Source organism: Sinocyclocheilus grahami, unplaced genomic scaffold, assembly GCF_001515645.1.
Source record: "Sinocyclocheilus grahami isolate Dianchi unplaced genomic scaffold, SAMN03320097.WGS_v1.1 scaffold216.1, whole genome shotgun sequence".
In the NCBI taxonomy this organism is placed as follows: domain Eukaryota; kingdom Metazoa; phylum Chordata; class Actinopteri; order Cypriniformes; family Cyprinidae; genus Sinocyclocheilus; species Sinocyclocheilus grahami.
This window is the reverse complement of record NW_015505395.1, coordinates 1,686,407-1,705,351: the sequence shown is the minus strand read 5'-3', so window position 1 is coordinate 1,705,351 and position 18,945 is coordinate 1,686,407. Positions and strand designations below refer to the sequence as shown.

Here is an 18,945-nt window from a genome sequence, read left to right as displayed (position 1 = left end):
AAAAAAAAACAGCAACATGCAATAACAAAATAATTTAGTAGTTGACAAATAACATGATCTTTTATTTTCAATTTCAAGATTTTCATATATATGAGACTGCATTTTAGGTGCTGTGACTTGTATGAATATAAAAATGAGAAACATTTTGTTTATGAAGTTTGCTGAAGTTTATCAGGGAATATAAAACTTTGATGTATAATATTAATGAAAAGTTCTTGTTTTTCTCTCTCTCTGTCAGAGTGTCTGAGTTGGAGCAAGATAATAAAATGAGCGCCAGTAATTTAGGCATCGTGTTCGGCCCGACCCTGATGAGACCCAAACCCACCGGAGCCACGGTGTCCCTGTCGTCTCTGGTGGATTACCCTCATCAGGCGCGCATCGTAGAAGCTCTGATCGTCTTCCAGCAGAACATCTTCATCTCAGTCAGCTCTCCAGGCCAGAGCCAGGTCTGCACTGATTCATATTTGATCTGATGTAGTGTGCAGGTTTATACAGGAGTGTCAGTGATTGAGGATTGATGGGGTTTGATCACAGCACATTTCTGATGCCGTGTGTGATTTTGTGCTCAGCTCTGATTGTAATACATTCCTTTATTCAGGACTGTGAGACTGGAACTCACGAAGAGCCAAACAGAGCAGATCTGGAATGTGGTGAGATACATACATATTAGAAATATTATTAATAGTAAATAATGTTTTTTATTAATTAAAATATTGATATTATTAAAAATGTGTTTGGGTTTGTAAAAAAAAATAAATAAATAAATAAATATATATATATATATACAGTATATATTAGCAATTATAATTAGTATTAATAAATATTTATTAAGAAAATAAATAAATAGTATTTATTTATAAATATTTAAATAATATTTTATCTTTATAAAATGTATTCAAATATGTACATTTTAATACAGATTTATTTATTTAAATATTATTGACATTTAAATATTAATATTATTTTAAAAAAGAGTGGATCTGGTGATTTTTAATATTTAAAATATTAATATTATAAAATACTTCCTGTGCTTGAGTTTGACAATTGTGGTGGGATATATATTAGAAATATTATAATGGATAATATTTCAATAATATTTAAATTTTTATTATTTTGAATATTGTCATGTTTTTAAATATGTTAAATAATATTTTTCTTTATTATTTTAAATATTATTATGTTTATTAATATGTTTTTTTTTTATTTTGCTTGGGTTTGTGAAATAAGAGGGTTTGGAATATGTTTAATATTTTAAATACATGAGAGTATTCCTATATATTAGGAAAAAATGAATAAATATTAAATAATAATAAATAATTTTTATATTTTACATTTGAATATTATAAAATAATATTATGTATCCATAGGTTCATGAAATAAGAATTAATATTAGGATTGAAACAAGAATTTGAAATTTTAGTAGAAAGAGAGATAGAATTAGAAATAGTAGTTTAGTAGTAAACTGCTCAAATGTTCATCATATCACAATATGACAAAATATTTTGCGATTAAAATGGTTTTTTTTAATAAATTGTGCTGTTCTACCTCTGATCAAGTGTATGTTTGTTCCTCTCGTTCTTCAGGTCATTCTGTGGGTTCCTCTGGTTCTCAAGAGCGGTCTCTGGACTCAGACTCTGATGCGGAGGATCTGGGCAGAGCAAGCAGACCGCAGCGCCCTCCTCTGGTGAGTCAGGAGAGTGAGACAAGCACAGAAGAAGACCAGACGAGTCCCCGAGTGAGTCTGGACCTGAGCGGACTGGTTCCAGAGACCATCCCAGAGCAGACGGACGGTACAGACCCGCAGGAAACCAGCGCAGAGCAGGTCTCAGATTAGTAAGACAGGCCAAAACACACTTCAACCATTAGCGATGTAAAACAGGAGAACAAGTGTTAATTTTATATACATTCATTCCTAAAAGTCCGATGAATAACATTAAGAATAAGAAGGTTTTGACTGACAGGCGAACTCATATGACCTGTCAGTGACCTCTCATGCCGTTTTTTTCTAGAACTGAGATCAGTGTAGTTTCATATATGTGACCCTGGAGCACAAAACCAGTCATAAGGGTCCATTTTTGGATATTGAGATTTATACATCATCTGAAAGCTGAATAAATACGCTTCCCATTGATGTATGGTTTGTTAGGATAGGACAATATTTAGCCGAGATACAACTATTTGAAAATCTGGAATCTGAGGGTGCAAAAAAAATCTAAATATTGAGAAAATCATCTTTAAAGTTGTCCAAATGAAGTTCTTAGCAATGCATATTACTAATCAAAAATTAAGTTTTGATATATTTACGGTAGGAAATTTACTAAATATCTTCATGGAACATGATCTTTACTTAATATCCTAATGATTTTTGGCATAAAAGAGAAATCTATCATTTTGAGCCATACAATGTATTGTTGGCTATTGCTACAAATATCCCCCAGCGACTTAACACTGCTTTTGTGCTGCAGGGATGTTGGTCTCTTTAATCAGATGATGGTGGTTATATTCCCTTAATATAAATATAAGTTTGTGCACTAGACTGTATAAACCAGCACATTCATAACCCAGAACTGGAATACAATAATTACTGTCTTTCAGAAACAAACATAAACATCATTATTATTATTTAATAGGATCTCAAGGTGAGTCAGTGTGTTGTAGATATAAAAAGCGTTTTGCTTAAAGTCTATTTTTTTTCCCCGATACATTTTTGTTGGGAAGTACGTGTCTCTTTAGAAGCTTGTAACATTGTATTTTACAGTATTTATTATAGTTTCTTCTATGCACTGGAGTTTTTCCTTGTTTATTGGCAAAGAAGCATAAAATGGTGTTACGTTAAATTGATCTAACAACAGCCGGACTGCTGGTCAGCGCTGGTTTTAATGCTTAAGTGATGCATTATAAAATGCTTATGCATATTTCTCTTCTAAACATTTGCTTCATTTGTAATCGTGTGTATATTTCATTACTAATGTTGTTCCAGCAGCACTGTACTGTCTAACTAAATACAGTTTAAAGCATCCTGGGACTGTAGTTTCATCTCATGTTAACTAAAGCCTTTAACCATTTGACTTATAAATGCATAACACCGCTGTTGACCAGACATTTGTGAGTGAATTCAAAACCCTTTTGTATATTCTGAAACTGTATATATTCTTAGAAAACATTTACATGCAATAAATCTGTCATTTCTACTATATTTGCAATGAATAATTTAGTTTGTAAACTTTTTGTGCTTGGGTTTGACAGATCTGGAATATGGTGGACTATATATTAGAAATAATATTATTAGAATTAATTAATATTTCTATCTTTATTATTTTAAATATTATTTTTGAATTGGAATGTGGTGATATATAAAATAATATTATTAAATATGTATTCAAATATTTTTATTTAACGAAACCATTAATTAAACAAAAATGCATTTTTTTCATTTTGAAAAAAAAAAAAACAATCCAAGATGCAAGTTTTATGGAAATTAAGATAAAATTAAATTCATAATTGCTGCCAGGTTTGACATATCTGGAATATGGTGGACTATATCTTAGAAATAATATAATTAGAATTAATAAATATTTAAATAATATTTCCATATTTATTATTTTAAATATTTTTAATTGGAATGTGGTGACATAAAATATTATTATTCAATATATATATAAATATACTTAAGTTGGGATTTAACTTTTTTTTTTGCCATTAATGCGTTAAAATATTTACAACACAGTAACGAAACCATTCATTAAACAAAACTTTATTTGTTTTTTCATTTTGCAAAAAAACAATCCAAGATTCAAGTTTTACGGAAATTAAAGATGAACCTAAATTCATAATTGCTGCCGTCCATCACAAGAATCATCCGTTATAAAACAAACAAAAAAAAGCCCGTCACATGACAAACACAAATCTGTAGCTCTTGAGCTTGACATCAAATGAAAATAACAGCACGCTGAGGCTGGTCTTCACTGTACGAGTCTGTATGTGATGTAGCGTCCAGCTGTTTCACTCGGCCGGATGATCTTCACCACCTGTTAGACAGAAATCAGCGCCTTTATAACTAAATACTGCTCAACCAGTGGATGCTTTTCAACGCTGATATTAGTGTTCATTTCGCTAACGAAGACTATGACGAAAAATGTTCGTTGACGAGCTTTTTTTCCCACGACTAAGACGAGACGATAATAAGGTCAATGAACGATAACTATGACTATATCAACATGCAATTTCATTGACGAAATAAGACGAGACTAAAATGTATTTAAAAAAATAAAAACTTTACTAAAAACTAGGGCTGCACGATAAATCGAAATGGAATCGAGATGGCGATTCGACAGAAGCTGCGATTGTCATGCGTATCTTTCAGTGAAGCACGGTTCTGTGATCAGCAGTAAATCTCCATCTGAAGGCCAGAGAAACTCCAAATACACCCCGCAGAAGAAACCCAGGAAATCCCTATAGCATTATGGTTAATTATTCATATTTCCCCATGAGCTGATCCGCTACACTGTGTAAGAAGCCACATTATCTCACAGAAGGATTTATTTCAATCACTCGACTGACGTTATGAAGGGAGTTTGGAGTAAAAACATGTTATTAAATGTGGTATTTTCACGTGCTTCCAGACGGAGCAGCATTTACTACACAGAGCCATAGTTCACTGAGAAGCTATGCAAACAGCTGGTATTATCGCCAACGATTTCTTCAATTTTAGAATCACGCAATAGAATCGTCTGCGATTTTTTTGCGTAACTTGTCAGTGAACTACGGCTCTGTGTAGTAAATGCTGCTCCATCTGAAAGCACGTGATGATGATTTCCTGCTGATTACAGAACCGGCTTTACTATCAAAATGCGCACGACAATCGCATTCGATTAATCGTGCAGCCCTACCAAAAACCTCTTTTTATTTTCATCAAAAAAGGAGACAAAATGTTATTGCAGACTGCTCTACACGCCTCTACTACGCGAGCTTTCATGAGTGCGGTTGCCAGATATCAAGAGTTCAAATCCCCGAATCAGAGCTTCGCTGTTAAATTAATACATTTTCTGCACGGTGTTTTGCTTATTTTAAGCAATCTGGCAACCATCCGCGCACGCGCGCTCCTCATCGCGGAAGTTTTCATTGACTAAAACTAGAACTAAATAGGATAAGGCTGACCAAATATGATCAAATCTAACAAGGACATTTTAACACGGGACTAAGACTAAGACTAAAATGAAAATATCTGACAAAATTAACACCCCAGACTTATACAATTCAAACTATATATTCTCTCATTCCTTTGATAGTAAAGCACCAGATTTCAGCTTAAAGTAACACAAAGATTGCGTTAAAAACTTTTCAGACTTACCTGCCCTCGTTTCAGCCCGAAATAGCGTGCCACAGGATCATTAGACTGAATTCTGGGTAACTGTGTCTCCTTGAGTTTACTGATTGCGGTCAAGAAAAGTGGTTAACAGAGAGGAGCCAAATACTAATCAGTCTGCTGTTTACAGGTGAAGTGTGTGTGTTACAATACTTTCTCTTATCCCAGTTTACTAGATAGTCAACAGTGAGTGAGTTTAAGTTTTTCTGACCAATGGCAGAGAGCGAGAGGATTTGGGAAACCTGTCTGGAAACAATCGCTTTTGTAATTCCGTCGGACACTTTTAAAAGGATGGCTTCACACACGGGCCGTTGCTATGGATACTATCTGGCCAGCAGCTCTGTCACTTCCTCTCTCGTCATAACAATGTGTTCAGGGACCAGCTGAAGGAGAAAGACAGAACCAATCATGAATAAATGAAAGATTTCCTGTAGAGATGCACCGAGTGAATCATCCGATTCAGATTTTTTTGGTAAGTGTGATCTGCCGATACAGAATTTAGTCAATTCCGATTTTCTTTCTAAGAACTATAATTAATTATAATTAACAGCATATACAAACAAAAATCTACTTTTTTTCAATGTAACATTTTATTTCATATTAGACAAAAAAATTTAACATTACAATTTTCCCCAAACTGCACTAAGTTACAGGATGTTCTCTCACTCAAACAACAACTAATATATATATATATATATTTATTAATTTTTTTTGTAAAAATATAAAATATGTTTTGTGCTTGGGTTAAAATTAAGAATGAGAGACAAGATTATAATTTAGTAGTTTTTGTTCTTTTAACAGATCACAATATTTGTTAATATAACAAATCTCAATATGGTTTTTAATAAATATTTATATTCATAATTTTTATATTTATATTATTAAGGTTTTAAATAATATAAAGCAAGTCGCTTTGGATAAAAGCGTCTGCTAAATGCATACATTCAATTTAATATATTTTAATCAATATTTTAAATATTTGTATTATAAAATGTATTCTAATAATTAGAATGAGAGAAAATTATAATTTAGTAGTTTTTGTTTTTTTTAACAACAGATTTGAATTGAACAAATTCCAATGATTTTTTAATTAATAATATTTAAATTAATAATTATATTATTAATGTTTTTAAATAAATATTTATATCTAAAATATGTTTTGAGCTTGGGTTATAATTATACTAATAAATAGATTGAGAGACAAAATTATAATTGAGTACTTTTTGTTCTTTTAACAGCAGATGTTAAATGTGCATCAAATCTCAATATGACTTTTTTAAATAAATCGAGCTTATACATTTTTTTCGCATGTAACGTGTCTCACCTCGTGCTCGGTGATGTTTATGAGCAGCTCTTGCTGTAGAAACTGTTCCAGGATGTATTTTGGTGCCATATCAACCAAAGACTGCAAAATCATCAGATAAAACAGGTCAGCTGATATAGTTCAAGCCACTAATTATCTATCCATCCGCTTGCCTGGCACCTAATCAGCTGTGTTTAGGGTTTCAGGTGAGATCTTTGTCGTACTTGTTTAGCGGAGGGCGTCATGCCCGTCTGGACTACGATAACGGCCCGAGTGATGTTTTCTTCCTGCATCCGCTGGCAGTACATCTTAATGGTCTTGATGCCCACTTTGGTCTCCTCTGTTGGACACAAAACACTCAGATAAGCACACATGAAACGCTGAGCGTCACACAGACTCCTGCATCACATCTCACCTGGAAAGAACACGAACATCTGGTCGGTGGGGTCGTCATTGTGGGCCACCAGCACAGTGAGGTCTGTCCGTCTGGGTCGACCCTCGCTGGGCCTGTCACCAAACTGACCTTTAAACTCATCCGAGGTCTGGTCCAGCTCATCTTGGGTCACCAGATATCCTCGATCATGGCAGAGCTACAGCAACACAACACAACATTCATTTCATGTGCATTATAAATGCAGCTGAGCATCCTGAAATTTAAAAGGCAGTTGTATGTGACCCTGGAGCACAAAAACCAGTCATAAGGGTCAATTTTTTTAAATTGAGATTTATGCATCTGAAAGCTGAATAAATAAGCTTTCCATTGATGTATGGTTTGTTAGGATAGGACAATATTTAGTCGAGATACAACTATTTGAAAATCTGGAATCTGAGGGTGCAAAAAATCTAAATATTGAGAAAATCATCTTTAAAGTTGTCCAAATGAAGTTCTTAGCAATGCATATTACTAATCAAACATTAAGTTTTGATATATTTACGGTAGGACACTTACAAAATATCTTCATGGAACATGATCTTTACTTAATATCCTAATGATTTTTGGCATAAAAGAAAAATCTATAATTGTGACCCATACAATGTATTGTTGGCTATTGCTACAAATATCCCCCAGCGACTTAACACTGCTTTTGTGCTCCAGGGTCACATATATTTTTATGTATGAAGACCCAGTTTATCCTGTGAAAAATGTATACGATAAATATGTAAAATATAATTTGAAAAAAAATAGTTGCCATTATTAAATTTTTTTTCTATTCACTGAAGTGCTGTACAGTTATGTTTATTTAAATGTTTTTATTATTATTAATTTACTTTAAGAATTTTTTTTACATTTATTTTAAATGAAATTTTAATTAGTTTGATCTTATTTTTGTATTATTTATTTGTACACGGTTTTCCTCTCTTTGCAGACCTGTTTGAAAACCCCGGATCTGAAATGTTTCATTTGTACTAATTTACCTTTTTTAAATGTATAAAGACCCAATTTAATATTATTAATAAGCATAAAATATTTGGAAAATATTTAGTTGACTTTTTTTTCTATCCACTATAGTACAGCACTGTTATGTATTATTCCAATCATTTTTATTGACTTAAATCAATTTAATTTGTATTTTATTATTATTTCTTTCATTTTAATCATCTATTTTAGAGCTTTAGATGCACGTTTATATGCGAGCTCTCAATGTCTGTTACTGAATCTCGCCATTATTCCTGTATTCATAATTCTATTTTATTTTAGATTCGTTTTTTTGTCTTGTTCAACGCCTGTGTAAACATTTGACTTCACATACAGCCTCTGCTTCTCTTATATGACCACGTGTTTAATGTAAACCACTACAAGCGAGAGTTCACACACCTGCATTATGCTCTTACGGATTTTCCATAATCGATAAGTTTCCTCCTCGTCGTCCATCAGCGCGTTTAACGAGGTTCTAAAACAACATGCTTGCTTTCAAACTTCAACTTCCTGTTATCAGTCACGTGCTCACAGAGGAGCTGAAGGACCCCTGGGGGGTGTCGAATTCATTGCCAGGCACAAAATAAGGTTTTACCTATGGTTTCACCATTTCTGAAAGATGAAACACATGATTTAGCAATTATTATTCTTGGGAAGTTTTTTTGCGTAAGAACAGATTCCTGAAAATTCTTCCAAATTTCTACGTGTTTCACAAGGAACTGTGTCATTACTTTTTGTCGCTGAAACGAATGAAGAAAAAGAATGCCTTCAACTTCTGTAATTTAATAGAAAATCTTCCTGAAAACCCCTAGTGTATATATATATATATATATATTATTTAATATTATTATTATTATTTCTTTCTCTTCTTCTTCCTCTTCTCCTTATGTTATGATGCTTGTCTATTTAGCATTTTGTAGCAGGCCATTAATGGTTGTAAAGTTCACATTGTTCAATAAAGTAAAAAAAAAAAAAACTATGGTTTTTACCGCAGTCCTGGCACGTGAGCATGTGCATATATTTACATTTTTAATAAATGTAGTTTTATTTTCATCTAATATTTAAATATCAAACATTGTTTATATATATTTGAACTACTTTTCATTCATACATTTTGCAATTGTAATGAAATAATAATAATAATAATAAAAATATTTTATTGAGACCAAAGACGACAGCACCTGTTTGGAGACATATGTTTAATAAAATATACTTAAAATAAAATATTTTTCATGAATATAGAGTTTTTGAGAAATGGATGAGAGATGATCTGTAAACTGTGGCGGGGTTGTCTTTAAATATTTTTGAACTTTAATAACGCAATGCACGTTTTTGCATTAGGCGTTTCTGATTGGCCGAGGCTGACAGAAAAGGCGTGTCTTGCCTGTAGATGGGCGGGGCTTCGTGCCGCAGTGCTAAGTGGTTGTCTCAGCGGGTTCTGTGGAGCAAGAGCTTCGCTAGAGTCATGGTAAGATACCACAGAACACCTTCACCTGCGGTTTAACCCGTGTTTAGACTAACTTGTGTTGTCAGACAGCTAGTTAACGTAGTTGCTGTTAGTAGGTCAAAGTCCGGCGTGTTTATTTGTGGCACCGGTGTGTCTCCGCTAATTCACTCCGGTGTTAGCCGTTAGCCGTTAGCTTTAATGTTGTAATCGTGACTCTGTGGGTTTAGTTGTGCCTTAAAATCACTTTATATTCATGTATTTTTAACAAAAAGACAGCAGACGGAGTTTTTAGGCCTGGTTTGTGTTTCGCGTTGCTGCTTTCGTGATTTAATCACGTGGATAAAAATCAGGAATAGTCAATAATAATGTCATTATCTAGGTTTATTATTAAAAGTAAGTTAATCATCAGTTATGTGGGTTTATTATTAAGACTAACCAGTGATAACGTTGATTTTATTAAGAGTAATCAATTATAAATTCTTTATTTGGAATGTTTTTTTATTATCAGTAGTATTCAAAGATTATTATATTATTTAGGTTTTATTAAATCTCAATGCATGTTTTATTGTAGGGTGTTGCTGGTGCATTAATATGATCTAAAAGATATGTCTTAATATCAGTATGCAACCTAAAATCACTCCAGATGGATGTGTAATGTGATTTATTAAAAGATTGAATTAGTTAATTAGTTAAACTTATGTTGGCTGTCATAAAGTGCCTCCACAGGCATAATTCATAGTGTTCATAATTCATAGGCATAGTGTTTCGTTTGCTCTCTCAAATCTGTAGTAAATCAGTGTTGTTCTCTATTATGATGATCGTGCATGAAATTTACATCTATATTTTCTCACGTTTTTTGTATAATTGTCCATCTCGCATGCTAAAATGTATTTTTGACTCTGGCATATAGAGGCATATAGTCTTGACTCTCAGGTAAGCCTCTCAGATCTGTTTAGCTTTGACGCTGTAGGATGTTTACGTGTTTCCCGTAAGTGTGATGAATCCTGTCTGACAGCCGTGTTTTCTGTACACAATCCCACAGACGCAGGGAAATCTGCGTTAAGAGCTCTAGACATTATCACTATATTATAAAGTGTCTAGCTTGTTTTAATGCTGAAACCCAAATAAAGTCATGTAAAGTTTCTTGTGCTGCGTACGCAAGCAAAAGATCACGCAGAACTATGTCAGAGGGCAAAGATGACCAGTAATGTGAGATTTCATCAGTTATGCTGTCACACGAGGAGGTTGTATAATAGATTTGTAGCAGATGATTGTGTATCAGTTTGATGGGATTGGCAGACACTGGTCTTGTGTCCCCGTGACCTTTGACCTCTCTCTGCTTATCGCAGTGTGCCCAAGCCAACGACTGGCAGTCGGCCAAATCCATATACGAGTTCTCAGCCAAAGACATCGATGGAAATGAAGTGTCTCTGGAGAAATACAGGTGAACAGATCACTGCATTTATAAACATTAGATTTGATTTGCTCAAGCTTTTTAGGGTTACTGATCTGAATAAACCCCGAAGTATTAAACTAACATTGTTTAATTACAACAACAACAACAACTTTTATTCTCTGCATTTCTTCTGTTCTCTAGCTTGCTTCCTAACCTAGTTGTCTAGTAATCCTGGTATTATGTATTAAGTATAAGGCATCATGCTGGAGAGTTTTGCACCTCTTCAGAGAAACTTTTTATCTTGCATTTATTCAGTGGCGATGCTTAAAGGAACAGTTCACCCAAAAATAAAAATTTGCTGAACATTTACTTACCCTCAGGCCATCCTAGATGTAGATGAGTTTGTTTCTTCATCAGGTTTGGAGAAATGCAGCATTGCATCAGTAGGCGTGTTTCCATTACCCTTCAAATTGCGCAAATTGAAAATACGCCTAATGGAAACGCGTCAATTTCGCAAAAACTCCCATATATCGCAAAAAAGATTTTACGCTCGCATGAGGTGTTTTTTCAGGCAATGCGAAAAAGGATTAATTCGCAAAACTGCAATGGAAACGGCTTTTTCGCATTTACAGGTCACATGGCGTATGTAAAAATTCATATGATCATTCTTCAATGTACTATAACCTCCAAGAAACACTTCATAAGTGGCCGCGCTCCAGTATAAGGGGCTTTCCCTACTATTAATACTTAGACAATTTACACTGCACACGTCTGCGGTGCAGTGTGGCTCTGATACGGTCACTGAAGCTGATTGCGGCCACGCAATGCTTGTGTTTGTTTTTATACAGTCTATGGTTTATTCCAGCCTCGCCACGCACGTTTCTGAAGCGGCTCTCTTTGCTGCTTCTGTAAAGATACACGCATAAGCCTCCTTAGAATAAATATAGCCAAAATCCATCAAAATCCCACTAAAATCCGTTGCTATGACTTATCGCGAAAGGCAAAAGGTTACGTTTTAGTCGCATAACATTGGTTAATGGAAACGCCGTCATTTCGCAATACTTTTTTATCGACATTCAGAAAATATCGCCAAAGTTTTGCGCAAATCTGTAATGGAAACGCGCCTTCTGAGGCACTTGCAATGGATGTGAATAGAGACAATTTTTGGTGGATTGAGAGTCCAAACAGCTGATAAAAACATCACAATAATCCACACCACTCCAGCCCATCAGTTAATGTGTTGAGAAGCCATAATAACGCTTCCTCCAGTGAAAAAGTTCATGTTCTGTTGTCTCTCACATCAAAATCCAGCCACATATTTGTTTAGAGCTGTTTTGGACTGTTTTTGCTTTAGACATCTTCTAAAGACGTTAACTGATGGACTGGAGTGGTGTGGATTACTTGTGGATTATTGTGATGTTTTTATCAGCTGTTTGGACTCTCATTCTGACGGCACCCATTCACTGCAGAGCATCCACTGGCGACCAAGTGACAGAATGCTACATTTCTCCAAATCTGATGAAGAGAAAAACTCAACTACATCTTGGATGGCCTGAGGGTTAGCGCATTTTCAGCAAATTTAAATTTTTGGCTGAACTATTCCTTTAGCAGCTGTCCTCACCTACATTATACCCCTAATGCTCATTCTTCATTGTGCATTGTTATTTTTAGTCTTTGGCTGAGTGTAAACTTGCTCTGTGAATCTGGGTCGTGGTGGCAGAAGTGTGTTTGTGTGTGTTTCAGGGGTTGTGTGTGCATAATCACTAACGTAGCCTCTAAATGAGGTAAGACTCCCGTAAACTACACTCAGTTTGCGGCAATGCACGCCACGTTCGCTGAGAAAGGTTTACGCATCCTGGGCTTCCCCTGCAACCAGTTTGGAAAGCAGGTATGTACAGGAATTGAACGCCAGTGTGTAGTGCGTTATATACTCTCTTCTTCGTACTAAATGGTATGCAATGCAAGATTTTAAATAGTGGTATTGTATGATATAGTGCCGCCACATGACTTGATTACGTTGAATGTTTAATCCAGCGAGTGGCATCCAGTTTGCATCTCAAAATTGATTTTGTTTTTGCTTTTTCTTCCAGTTTTGTGTAAAAATTCAATAGTCAATATTGAAATCTTTAATACTGCTTCAGGTTAAAAAAAAGAAAGGTCAATTCAAGCATGTTGCATTATGGGATACAGTATTCCCCAAAAATGTTTTTAATAGTTGTAGTTTTCAGACACATTTAATGTCTCATCTGCTTGCTCAGGCATTGCTCCGTCACGTGCTGCTGTGCCAAAAGTAAAGTTGGCATCTAGGTTTTTTTTTTCTTCTTCATAAAAATAGGCCAAGGAATGTATTTTGCTTAAGAAATGAATGTATGAAACATTGGGTGCTATTATGGTTATTAAAATTACAGTGTTCCTCAAACATCATGATTCAAGTTCAAATAAAATCTCCGTCTGACTTCCACAGAATGCTCAGTTTCAGAATGTAACCAGCGGCGGTGACGTCACAATATTTGCATACGGAACTGCAAATGACTCTGATCGTCCCTGCATATTATTAACCATTTACAACCACTGTATCTTGACTCTTCACTGATTTCGAGTCGTCATATACTCGTGTTCTTCAGCTTTAAGACTGGTGTTATTCTGTCCAGGCGGCTTTTGGTCACATTCAGATTTCGGCGTTCTCGAGCTGTCGTGTGTTCTACAGGAGCCTGGGACAGAGGCGGAGATCAAGGAGTTTGCCGACGGCTACAACGCAGAGTTTCAGCTCTTCAGTAAGATCGAGGTGAACGGAGACGGAGCTCATCCGCTCTGGAAATGGATGAAAGAGCAGCCCAAAGGCAGAGGCACTCTGGGAAAGTGAGTTTGACTGGTTTGTGTGTTCATATTTGGCACTTATTCTCTAATGCAGATCAGCAGAAATATTTTATTAAGATGCAGGACTGTGTAATCCTTGAATATATGGAATTTGACACTTTTACTTGACGATAAATGTTTAAACATATTTATTTTTTTTATTTTTTTTCCACAGCAACATCAAGTGGAATTTCACTAAGGTAACTGTTTTTTGTATGTTAATAGATCATATTTATTCTCTGCCCTAATATTGTGAACTTTAAAACTGTTGTTTTTGTCATAGTTCCTCATTGACAGAGAAGGTCAGGTCGTGAAGAGGTACGGACCGATGGACGATCCAAGCGTAAGTCAATGAAGAATCATTTCACCCAAAAATGACATTGTGTCGTCATTTACTCACACTCATGTCATTCAGAGTCATATGGGTTTGAAGCGGCATAAGGGTGAATAAATAATCCTTTAATATGTGGAATTTGAGAAAAATGTACTCAAGAAAATCTTTTTCAAATGTATATATGTTTATAAAAATACATGTTTCAAGTATTTAATTTTTATTTTTTTTATATGTATAATTACATGTATTTTATTACATTTATTTGTTTTGGTTTCAAATTATGAATTTATCATTTTATTAATTTATAAAATTGTATACAATACTTGCATAATGTATTTGTTTTACTTTTTAAAAAATGTAACACAAATTTGGTAGATTTATAAAAAATTAAACTATTACATTTATTTGTTTGTTTTAAATTTAAATGTTTGTTTAAAATGTTATCAAAAACATGAATTTCTGTAATTTATCAAAATGTAACTATTTATTTTATTACATTTATTTGTATGCGTTTTACATTTGATTAAAAATATGAAAAAAATATATATTTACAAAAATTAAATAAGCAATTACGTTAGTTTTATTCATTATACACAAGTGTATAATAATTAAAGATTAAATAAAAATAAAATCCAATGTTTTATTTGTCCCATCAGGTTGTTGAAAAGGATCTTCCCAAGTACCTGTAGCCTTTTGGATCGAATCCGATCTCCGTCCCATGTGTTTGTAGACCCCCGTCTCCTCTCTGGTCGATGGCTGGACGTTGGCAGGGTGAAGCCCAGATGTGTGACGGCCGTTCCTCAAGCCTGTGCTCAGGTGGGGACGGCCTGATGTCCTCCGGCGTGCAAAATCTCTGGGAAACCCCTCCGATGTCCAGCCGCAGAGCAGAGAGCAGCTGAACTCGTCACGCATGCACTGAAATCACTGATGTACCTGAAGAAGGTTTTCTGATGAGCAGCTGTGATGATTAAAGAGTAGCGTCAGAACCTCCTGTGTGGCCGCTTCTTTTACAAAGTATATATGATTTCCTTTACTAGACTGAGTGATTATTAAGAGGTTCATCATTTTCAGATTAAATCATGTCATATATGTGAATGCAGGTAAGTTGGGCCACTTTTTGACCATCATATCAATGTTGAAAAGTGGCCCAATCCACATCAATTCATAAATGTGAGCCTGGAGCACAAAAGCAGTGTTAAGTCGCTGGGGTATATTTGTAGCAATAGCCAACAATACATTGTATGGCTCAAAATTATAGATTTTTCTTTTATGCCAAAAATCATTAGGATATTAAGTACAGATCATGTTCTGTGAAGATATCCATGAACGCATTAGTAAATTGCCTTGTAAATATATCACAACTTAATGTTTGATTAGTAATATGCATTGCTAAGAACTTCATTTGGACAACTTTAAAGATTATTTTCTCAATATTTAGATTTTTTTTGCACCCTCAGATTCCAGATTTTCAAATAGTTGTATCTTGGCCAAATATCGTCTCATAACAAACCATACATCAATGGAAAGCTTATTTATTCAGCTTTCAGATGATGCATACATCTCAATTTAAAAAAATTGACCCCTTTGACTGGTTTTGTGCTCCAGGGTCACATATATGCTGTTGGTCAGATCAGATGTAGTATTTAAAGCCCAGTAGTTTCTAATTTTGTTATTTTTTTACTTTATTCCCTTTTTTATTAAATTTTTTTACTTTATTATTTAGGAATAGTTAACCTATAAGTTCATTTTTTAATACTTTAACAGCACATTCATTCACATGTTCACGGTTCTCTGATGTTGGTTAATGGTCACATGACATGCGCGTTAACAAATATTTATTATTTTTCAGTAAATGTTTTATTTTCAAATAATTAATTTTATATTTGAGTGTTTAATAAATTATTCATTACTTCCCCTGCAAACCCCATTTTGGGAAGCCTTGAATTAGCTTAATAAATTATTAGAAATGTATTTAAATGAATAAAAAAAAAAGTGTGATAAATTAATTGGACTCATTATGACTGCTAAAAATCAAATCAGCTTTAAAAACAAAAATAGCTGTAATAAATGTGCAAGACATAATACAATGAATGCATTTACATTTAAAATGATTTGCGTTGCTGATGTCAAATGTTCAACAAGTGATAGAAGTAGGAAACTCACATTTTCCCCCTTACATTTTTAATATTGGGGCATTTTTGTTTTTACTTTGAGCCCGGTGTTATTTTAGTATTATTTGTATACTATTCTAGGTTTTGAATTACCTTTCAGTTTTTATACTGTTAGTGTTTGTTTTAATTCTAGTTAAATTTTTAGTCATTTTGTTTTATGCTTTTGTCATTTTTAGTTTAAGTATTACTATCTATGATTATTTTTATTTCAATTTTATATATTTTATTTCCCGTTAGTAATTTTAGCAACGAAATGAGTAATGTTGCCTCGGCAATTAACTGAAATTAGTTTATTTATATTTAAATTTTATTACAGCTGTATTTCTATAAAAAAAAATATATATACAGTGGTGGCCAAAATTATTAGAACACCTGACAGATCTGAAAATATTGACCTTTTTTTTGCCTCCAAAATATTATTTTATTTCAAAATGTTCATGAAACATGCAGATGGTTGCTCTGAGCACAACGAATAGCGATAGATGAAGTGAGTCGTACTGTTTTTATCCACTTTTAACTCTAATATGTGACCCTCGACCACAAAACCAGTCATAAGGGTCCATTTTTAAGAAATTGAGTTTTATACACCATCTGAAAGCTGAATAAGCTTTCCATTGATGTGTGGTTTGTTAGTAAGAAGACAATATTTGGTCGAGATACAACTATTTGAAAATCTGGAATCTGAGGGTGCAAAAAAATCTAAATATTGAGAAAGTCTCCTTTAAAGTTGTCCAAATGTACAAATACAAATATACCCCAGCGACTTAAGACTGCTTTTGTGCTGCAGGGTCACAAATTTGGTATGTCCACCTTTTGCAGCAATTACAGCAGCACATCTCTCTGGCATAGTGTTCAACACTAATGTTATCCCATCAAGCCAAAGGCTTTCCTTTGAATGTACAATACATCTGTCCAGTTTATTTCCCAACTCGCCCCAAATTTGCTCGATGGGGCTGAGGTCCGGACTTTGAGGGAGCCAGTCCATCATTTTCAATGATCCAGCAGATTCCTCCCATCACAGATGGTTCCGGCAATAGTTAAAATAATGTTTAGGGTCATTGTATCCCATTGTCCGTTGTAGCTTTATGTATCCCCCAATTGTAAGTCGCTTTGGATAAAAGCGTCTGCTAAATCAACACTAATGTTATCCCATCAAGCCAAAGGCTTTCCTTTGAATGTACAATACATCTGTCCAGTTTATTTCCCAACTCGCCCCAAATTTGCTCGATGGGGCTGAGGTCCGGACTTTGAGGGAGCCAGTCCATCATTTTCAATGATCCAGCAGATTCCTCCCATCACAGATGGTTCCGGCAATAGTTAAAATAATGTTTTACATGTAAATGTAATTGTCCTCTTGAAAAATAAATCCAGACCCAATGAGACGACTCCCAGATGATACTCCGTGCTTCAGAATGTTGTGGTATTCATCATCTAAGTCACCTGTTCCTGAGGCTGAAATAGCACCCAACACCATAATACTACCCCCTCCGTGTTTAACTGTTGGCAACAGACACTCATTTTTATATCTCCCTCTCTCTCCGTCGAACATACGCTCTTCATTGTTGCCAAACAGTTCAAACTTGGACTCATCAGTCTTTAGACCAATCTTCCTTTGTCCAGTTCTTGTGTTCTTTAGCAAATTTCAGGCGTTCCACTCTCTTTTTCTCTGTCAGTAATGGTTTCTTTGCTGCTATTCTACCAACAAGTCCTCGTTCTCCCAGTTTCCGACGCACAGTTCCTGAAGACACTGTTGCACCATTAGTGATTGTGGTGTTGATCTCGTCACGCAGTTCTCGTGAGGTCTTCGGTCCTTAAGACTGAGAATTTTGAGATGCTTCTCTTGTCTGGCTGAAAGTTTCTCTTTTTTTTTCTACCTCTCCCCTTTCGGTTCTGGTGGGAATTGGTGGCATCATGGTGGTCTAAAGTGCAGTGCTTGGACTGCATCTCACGTTCTTGGCTATGCGGCGGTAACTCCAGCCAGCCTTTATTCGAACCCGTTGCTCACTCATTAGCTCCTCCTTCACCTTAGCCATGTTCAAAGAGCAACATGTGCTTCAAGACTACTTCTAGAGACTTTGAATTTACACCAATTGGTGGCGTGGCCTCCGTGACAAAACCCTGATGTTACCAGTCACTTAATGTGCAGGATAGGCCTTGTACACGCAAAAGAATCACACAGCTGTGTCCTAAGACTCTTGCGTCACCATCAATTTAACCACGATCACACCTGACAATGATTACACAAGTAGTTTGGCTTCTTCTGTGTAAAAACATGATTGTGTAACACTGACAGTGGAATAGTCCTAGCTTGTTTTTTTGTAAGGACAATGACTTAAATCTCCTTATGATGGCTCTATTCTATGGTTTATAAAGCATAATTATGACTGTGTAGATATTTCATTCGTTTTATGGGTATTATAATGGCCAATTAAAAAAAACTGAAACCTCTTAAATATGCCAAGTGTTCTAATAATTTTGGCCACCACTGTATGTATATATATATATATATATATATATATATTTACACAGTAGTCAACATTTGGATCAAAACCTTTCATCAAAGTTGTCCTAAAACCAAAACAATACCCGTTCTTGTCTTAGGACAACTTTGATGAACTTTTTTGATCCACTTCAGATGTTGACTACTATATATATA

General features: G+C 34.7%; 2 protein-coding genes and 1 pseudogene across 4 annotated transcripts in view; 2 read left to right on the top strand and 1 right to left on the bottom strand.

The window, feature by feature from the left end:
- arhgap45a (Rho GTPase activating protein 45a) overlaps positions 1 to 2,079 on the top strand; it is a 28,418-nt gene extending 26,339 nt beyond the window's left edge. For all 3 annotated transcript variants that reach the window (XM_016286959.1, XM_016286958.1, XM_016286957.1), the window contains exons 21-23: positions 239 to 446; positions 599 to 650; positions 1,584 to 2,079. In XM_016286959.1, the coding sequence (XP_016142445.1) occupies positions 239 to 446; positions 599 to 650; positions 1,584 to 1,834 (511 nt within the window). In that variant the 3' untranslated portion in view covers positions 1,835 to 2,079. The remainder of the gene's footprint in view (positions 1 to 238; positions 447 to 598; positions 651 to 1,583) is intronic.
- Positions 2,080 to 3,815: 1,736 nt separating this feature from the next.
- On the bottom strand, positions 3,816 to 8,616 carry LOC107596300 (DNA-directed RNA polymerases I, II, and III subunit RPABC1-like). The gene is made up of 7 exons (XM_016286991.1): positions 8,485 to 8,616; positions 7,084 to 7,258; positions 6,893 to 7,008; positions 6,690 to 6,770; positions 5,690 to 5,748; positions 5,351 to 5,429; positions 3,816 to 4,028 (listed from the first exon to the last, which is right to left on the bottom strand). Exons 1-7 carry the CDS (start codon positions 8,539 to 8,541, stop codon positions 3,963 to 3,965), a joined length of 633 nt encoding a protein of 210 aa, XP_016142477.1. The 5' UTR covers positions 8,542 to 8,616; the 3' UTR covers positions 3,816 to 3,962.
- Positions 8,617 to 9,463: 847 nt separating this feature from the next.
- Positions 9,464 to 15,104, top strand: LOC107596259 (phospholipid hydroperoxide glutathione peroxidase, mitochondrial-like; annotated as a pseudogene).
- The last annotated feature ends 3,841 nt before the right edge of the window (positions 15,105 to 18,945 follow it).

Coding starts and splice junctions, on each gene's coding strand:
- LOC107596300 (XM_016286991.1), bottom strand. CDS start 8,541: ATGGACGACGAGGAGGAAACTTATCGATTATGGAAAATCCGTAAGAGC. Junction 7,259..8,484: donor TCCGTAAGAGCATAATGCAG/GTGTGTGAACTC, acceptor GTGTTGCTGTAG/CTCTGCCATGATCGAGGATA. Junction 7,009..7,083: donor GATGTTCGTGTTCTTTCCAG/GTGAGATGTGAT, acceptor TGTGTCCAACAG/AGGAGACCAAAGTGGGCATC.